The sequence below is a fragment of the Carassius carassius genome, chromosome 9, assembly GCF_963082965.1.
Source record: "Carassius carassius chromosome 9, fCarCar2.1, whole genome shotgun sequence".
Taxonomy (NCBI): Eukaryota; Metazoa; Chordata; class Actinopteri; order Cypriniformes; family Cyprinidae; genus Carassius; species Carassius carassius.
This window is the reverse complement of record NC_081763.1, coordinates 18,302,324-18,309,735: the sequence shown is the minus strand read 5'-3', so window position 1 is coordinate 18,309,735 and position 7,412 is coordinate 18,302,324. Positions and strand designations below refer to the sequence as shown.

General features: G+C 39.7%; 1 protein-coding gene across 1 annotated transcript; it reads left to right on the top strand.

Annotated features, from left to right (window-relative positions):
• Positions 1-3,536: 3,536 nt before the first annotated feature.
• LOC132148594 (inositol 1,4,5-trisphosphate receptor-interacting protein-like 2) lies at positions 3,537-5,340 on the top strand. Its single transcript, XM_059557295.1, has one exon. It carries the CDS (start codon positions 3,855-3,857, stop codon positions 5,328-5,330), a length of 1,476 nt encoding a protein of 491 aa, XP_059413278.1. The 5' UTR covers positions 3,537-3,854; the 3' UTR covers positions 5,331-5,340.
• The last annotated feature ends 2,072 nt before the right edge of the window (positions 5,341-7,412 follow it).

Genomic DNA, 7,412 nt, shown 5'->3' with positions numbered 1-7,412 from the left:
CATAAAATTGTAAACTTTCTCAGTTTAAACATTTGCTATGTTATCTATGTTCTATTGTGAATAAAATATTGGCTCATGTGATTTGAAAGTATTTTAGTTTTCATTTTATTAAAATTTAAAAAACTTTTCCGGAATTCGGGTTGTACAATACAGATATAGAAATGATCCGTTCCATTATTTCATAAACATATCTTGTTTTATCTTGTAAATTTTTATCAGTGTTTACCAGAGCTCGAACCAAATCTAACAAAGGTTATATTTGCATGTGCTACGAACACACCAAAGATGTGTTTTCTACGGTACTGACTTACCATTGCATGTTTGTGTGCTTTTCAGCTGTTGTGTCATGTGTAAGGGGATATGTTGTATTGCCTCCCATCAATGATGAAGAAGATAAAGCCATCCTTAACAGGATGATGAGAGTGTGCCATGCGGGAGAATATTCCCAAATAAGACCACTCATTCAGGTATTAGTGCTTAAACCAAAGCTGATAATTATTACACAACGATTACCATTTCCCTTTGTCACATTTGGGAGGATTAAGTTACATGAGTTTGTGTAAAAGGAACAGCATTCAGTTCAGTAAGATCGATGTAATATGTAATTAAGCATTCAGTGTGATAAATAAATAATCAAGAACAGTAACCATTTAAATGTTTGATTTCCAAGTGCCACTGAGATGTTTTTACTCTGCCATGTTATGATGCGTCTTTATTGCAGGTGCCTGGAATCATACATGCGGGCTGCAGAGCTGCAATCTATGTCTCTATCCCTAAATACTTTAAAGTGTTACAATATTTTCCACTACACCAGCTTAATATGCAGATACAACTATAAATAAGCCCTTTTGGGGTGATTTCTCCTAAATGTGTGAACACTGTGGCTCTATAAAAACATTGCTCTGTTTGTTTGAGCATCCCATCCTGCCCAAAATAGTAATGTAGACTCCAATGGCATGGGCTGGGACTATCTATATACAGGGGGTATATTTATAAAAGCTGTTTTAAAAAATATAATTTAGTGACACTAGTAGAAAATTAGATACTTCATCTATTTTATATTTGGCCAGAGTTTTTATCTCATTCTGCAGGGTATACTGAAGAATAATAGTATACTGTAACTTTCTAACAGTTATGGTTGTGTTGCAATTAAAGTCATGTGTCTTTACAGGATGTGTGTTTGCAAAGACCACTTTGAACACAAGAGGGCAGTCTTTGCCTGTAATTTGGACAACTGTTTTTTGGTTATTTTATTTTTTCTATTTATTTGTGACCAAAAAAATTAAATAATATGCTATAAACATGCTAATTTGCTATCTTAGAATATGCTTATACTGTCAGAGTCCTTTGCGTATAACGCTAAGTTATCACACGGGTGGCTATGAAAACATGTATCGTAATCTGTATAGCAGAACAGCTGTCTCCATCTCCCTGTGGTTCCCATGACTTAATCTATGAGGGCATGAAGTCATCCTGGACTGTCCACAGAGAGTTTCAGACCCTGACATCCAGTTCTAATATCTGAGGGGTTTTCAAGTATGTTGCCAATGGGTGAATTTGGTTTGTTAAGTAGAGAACAGGCTATGAGAATTGCACAAATTATGCTCCAGCCCCCATCCTCCACTTTGTCTAGAGCCTTTTATGCTGACTGTGCTGGATAAAAGTTCTTGAGAGGCTTGTTTAGTTTGGCAGGTTCTGTTAGGGGGCAGAGCTACTGTATGCTCGCATTCAGAGAGAAGGAGGCTGATGCAATCCCAGTGTAACTACAAGTGTAACCCTTAACAGAATCAAAGTTTGTGAGGTTTTCAGCTAGCCACAGGCTGCCTCTTGCCTCTACTCCCTTTCTTTCCTACTTTTGAAGGTTTTTATTTCTAAACATGTCCCTCTCGTATATTTGCATTGCTTAATGTGATGAAGAAGCTGAAAACTTTTGTTCTCGTGATGTGTCAGAGGAAGCTGACCAGTCTGGAAACACTGCATGAGCTACTCATTGTGAACAGATCACATGTCTTTAAATCTTAATAGCACACTGGTTCTAAAAACTAAAGCTTTTTACATATACTTAAATGGGTCAGATACACACAAAATATCCCTGGATGTTTGAGTACAGTACATAACACAAAATATCTCTGGATTGTCAACTTTACCAGTATTAGATATCAAGAGTAGTAAAGGTCTTAAAAAAAATCTACGTTTTTCTCTTATTAGCACCTAGCATAGCTTGCTATAAACAAGTTTGGATAGTATATATGTTGTGCTCAAAAGCTTATGCACAGACTTAGTGTTATGAATCATGTAATTGTGAGACTGTTTCTCAGAACTTGTTTCCTCAGGACACAGATGCTAACCACAAGACATTATTTTAACAGGCTGAGAGCTGCATTCAACTCGATGGTAAATGCAAATCAATGCCTTTGTTGGTTTGCTGTTGCTGATACCCTTTAGACAGCTTTATATTTTTAGAGAGGGTCATACTGATCAAAATAGCCCAAGGAGTTTGTTAAAAAGGTACATGGCACAAAAGCAGCAGTAATTGCCTTCTGTCTGTTGCCAGTTTAAGTTCCCTATCATGAACATCACTTCCTTCCTCAGTCATCTGCGTAGTCCCAACAGACCAGTTATTTTGTTATCTAAACAGTTCCTGTCTCTGTTTATCCTCTGACAGGTCATACAGGTTTGTGTGACTTTGCTGCTGTTATGTTCTGCATCTCTGAGAGTCCTTACTTGATAATTGTCTGATATGAAGTGCTGACTGACTCTATTTGCTTAAATTCAAATTCTGTACACAGGACTTTATGCATATGGGATCATCTGATTAGGACACTCAGCTATATTTGACTAAGCTTTGAATAAGCCATTCTAAAACCTTATGTCCCTAAAGCAATATAATATTAAAAGGCTTATGTCCATACAGCAGCATAAAAAACCCTTTGTGGACTAAATAAGAGAGATGACAGTGGTTTCTTGTTCAGTATCACAGGGTCAGGGGTGACAGGGAGGGCTCACACTGAGGTTAGGGGTCAGTAACGGATCAACAAAGATACTGATTTCTTCATGTGACGACACTCCCTTCACAGAGAGCTATTTGAAATACTCTGTGTGTGTGTGTGTATACAGTGTTTCTGTTAACTTTCTCAATGACTGTCTGTGTAGTTTATAGGGACCACACGCCTACTGAAATCATTTTGTAAAACTTAGTCCTAGCAATTTACTAAAGGAGTTGTGTGATGGTATTATATAAAAAAAACACACACTCATACTGATTTGGGACTGCATGCAGGTGAGTTTTTGGATGAACTGTCCTATAAATATTGCACCCTTTATTATTAACATTTTAAATGTTTATAATTTGGGTGGTTTTCAATCCATGTATTTAGAGGTAGTCAGTTTGTGTAAATCTCTAAGTGAACTGCCCATTCTGTCAGTAGACACTTCCCATTTTGAGGTCTGTTTCTTTAAGAGAAGAGGGAGGAGGAGTGTGGACAGGATCATAGTTTTGAACGCCTCTTTTTTTTTTTTTTTTTTTTACAGAAATTCCTCTCTCAAGAGTTTGGCATTTCCTCTGAGCTCATACACTGAGAGCCCGCTCTCCCGTTTCACACAATGCTCACTTGCAACAAAAGCGGGCATTTTCAAACATCCTGAATGAGAGGACTCCTCTTGCCCTCAGCACACGCTGCATCTGAAAAGAAACTTCACGGGGTGAACTTCCCCTTACACAACAGTTTTTGCTTGAGTGGACGGAAAGAACATCAGCTTGGTGTTTTCAGCATCTGGGCAAGTGGTTCAGCATGGGCTAGCCCCAATTTTCCCGTAGAGCTTGAGTGGACTGGAAAAGAACAAGTAGGAGAAGGATGAGCATTTATACTCTCAACCTCAGGTTGTTCTGGCCGTTGGTCACTTGTTTTCTCACTGCTCTGCTTCTGTTGCACCTATACATCTTCAGAGGTTCCGAGGACCAAGGGAATGACTGCGCTGACCAGGGACCCGGAGCTTTCATGCTCTTCAAGTACATCCTAGCTTTTATCTTATTTTACTTCTTCATAAAGTACTGCTCAGCTCAACCTGACACTGCTAGGAGGGGTTTCCACAAAGTGCCGGAGGTACACGGAAAATCAGGAGTCTCCAAGAGAGAACTACTGGACGATCACTATGAGAGGCATGTGCGTCTTTCTCCACATGTGCTGGGCCACAGCAAAGCCCATGTTGCCAAGCTGGTGAGTGAACTTGTCAGAGTGGGTCGCACCAGTGTCCTGCCAGAGTCTTCTCTGGCCTTCCGGGGTGACTTCATTCAGATCGGCAGCTCCTATGAGGAGCACAAGGTGGGCTCAATTGACTGCTTTGACATCCTTGTGCCTCTGAGGGCACCTCGTGGGCTAAAATTAGAGACTGTTGTTTGTACTGACAAACCTGGAGGGCCACCGCTTTGCACGCTAAACACACCTCGCAAAGCAGAATGGACACGCCGTCACAAGGCCTTCATGGACACATTCATGCACTTGCACAATGCTCAAAGTGTCTATAGGATGAGCCCAGATTCTGTCCAGCACTGGTTTTACACAGCTACCCAGCACCGCCTCGCTGCTGTCCGTTACCCGTTTGAGCAGCGCTGTTCCCTTAGCTTGTCTCTCAGTGAGGAGCAGCAGGTGCTCCTCCGTCTGACCCCCCGCTCTGATTACGTCTGCTGCCACATCTCCATGGGCATTCGCCTGATCCCAGCCTTTCCTCTTGGTGATGGCGCCTTCTTGGTAGCATCCCAACAGTGTCAGGGAGGAGAAGACCTTTGGACGGTGTACTTTCCCAGACAGGAGCAGAGACTCCTGGCGTGGCTAAAAGGTAGACTACCCCCCAACTCGTGTCATCTGAAGTGCCTTCAGCTCCTTAAAGAGGTACGTAACCTTAGTGGGGAGACTCTGGACCAGCAGTCTGGAGCTGAGTGGGGAGGAGTGCTTTCATCCTATGCTTTGAAGACGGCTTGGCTTCGTCTACTGCTCAGTACACCACCTGAAACCTGGGATGAGTGCAACCTTGTGGACCGGCTGGATGATCTTCTTCGCAGTCTAAGGGAGAGCCTACAGTCTCGGGCTCTCTGCCATTTACTCCTTGGAGGGGTTAGTGGATTTCTGCCAGACTCTATCGTTCTTCCCAAACTTGTAAAGGAGATGGTACCCTCCAACTTGTGGGCAGAATTCAGTGACGTCACCCTTGACATGGTCTCCGCCCGACTGGCCTACTCCTGGAACCACCTCCCCCGCCTAATTCGCCTCGGGCGACCGCAGAGGACTAGTCTTGTTAGAGGTGTCCACTGCAAATATATCGATGCAGAGTGAAGGTCAACTATAGCTGGTACTGCTGAACACAAACAGATCTTGGTCACAGATGTTTTTCATGTTTTCTGAAAATGTATGCCATATATATATATATATATATATATATATATATATATATATATATATAGTTAAATTGATTTTTTTTCCCCCAAAGCAAGCATTCAGTAGATAGAGATTATCAAATCAGTCTTCGATCTATACAAATAAGTATTGTACTGTAATTGTTGGATGTTCTTTGAAATTTGATTTGAACTGAATTTCATATTCCAGTGTGTGTTTATTTTCTGCTCATGCTAATTTATGTAGTATTTCTAGAGAACAATTCTGATTCTCAAAACTTGCTCTTTAAAAGAACAGTAAACATTTTATATGTTTATATATTTAGCTCCCTCATGCATCTGAGCTGGTAGGCTTGTGTTGACTCAGGGTGACCATAATGTCTCGCTTCTGGGGTAGTGAGTAGTCAAAACAGCATAAAAACCACGTTTTTCCACACCCACAAAGTATTAGTAATGCCAGCCTAAAGAGATGAACATACTGTTTTAAAGGGGAAAACTGCAGTGTAACTACTGTAAAATATATTCTGCTGTGACATATTGATCAAACAATGTAAAATGTATAGCTTGATCATTGCAAAACACCATACAGACCCAAATGTATCCTTTATTTTGAATGAATAAATGAGTAATATTGTTTCATAACTGTAGCAATTTCAGTATTGCTTAATTGATTGCTTATGCATTCCACTGATGAGTAAATTCATTATTGGTGCTTTATATCACCTCAGTTCATTACCTTAATTGGTACTCTTAAGGATTAGGCAAGCCCTTTGCTTCACTTCTTCTTACTTGTCTACAGGGACCCCAACATGCATGCATATGATCTTCTCCCTCAGAGACATGGCTCTGCAGGTTGTAACCATGGAGACACGCTACCTCAGCCCAGGGTCACTTATTCAAGCTGTAGCTTTAGTTTTAATGGCTGAATGCATTTACTTTCACAAAGGAAGCAGAGATCTATATTGATTCTTGCAAGTACTAAGTGCCACAGGGTTAGTTTGTCAGTCTCTTTCCTGTTCATACTTTATCCATCAACTGGTTCTTGAACAAAGTGTTCATTCATAGTCATGTGTGTCAGACATATCTTAGTTTCATCAACTTCACAGGGAAAGGTTTGTGGTACCTAAGCAAAAGTCTTTGAGGCTTATTTTTGTTTGTTGTCTAAAAAGCAGTACAGAAAATGAAATAAGGAAATGAAACATGACACGCTCTGAAAACAATACTTAAATGTAGTCCAAAACAAGTCTTAAAATACAGAGTAACTAATGTTGAATGTATATTTATATTAATGTATATGTCATTTAATGTATATGTGGTACTGTGTGTGAATGTAAGTTGATTGTAAAGCACATTGTACTTGATGTACATATTGGAGAAAAACAATCTGTGTGTGTGTGTACACGTACTTTAATTCATGAATTGAAATAAATATCTATATTTTGGACTGCACACAGTTTTGTTGAATATTTGTAACACCTGAAACAATTTTTTGACAGTGGTAAAGAAAATAGAATATGGAAACAAAACAGAAAGACTGCATGCCATATCAGCAATTTATTATTTTATTTCCCACATATATTTTTTTTTCTATAAAGTGGTGTGATTGTCTTAATTTAAAATAAATATACATATACAGTACAGACCAAAAGTTTGGACACACATTCTCATTCAAAGGGTTTCCTTTATTTTCATGACTATGAAAATTGTAGACTCACCCTGAAGGCATCAAAACTATGAATTAACACGTGGAATTATATATGCAATTATATACATAAAAAAAAAAAGTGTGAAACAACTGAAAATATGTCATATTCTAGGTTCTTCAAAGTAGCCACCTTTTGCTTTGATTACTGCTTTGCACACTCTTGGCATTCTCTTGATGAGCTTCAAGAGTTAGTCACCTGAAATGGTCTTCCAACAGTCTTGAAGGAGTTCCCCGAGAGATGCTTAGCACTTGTTGGCCCTTTTGCATTCACCCTGCAGTCCAGCTCACCCCTAAACCATCTCGATTGGGTTCAGGTCT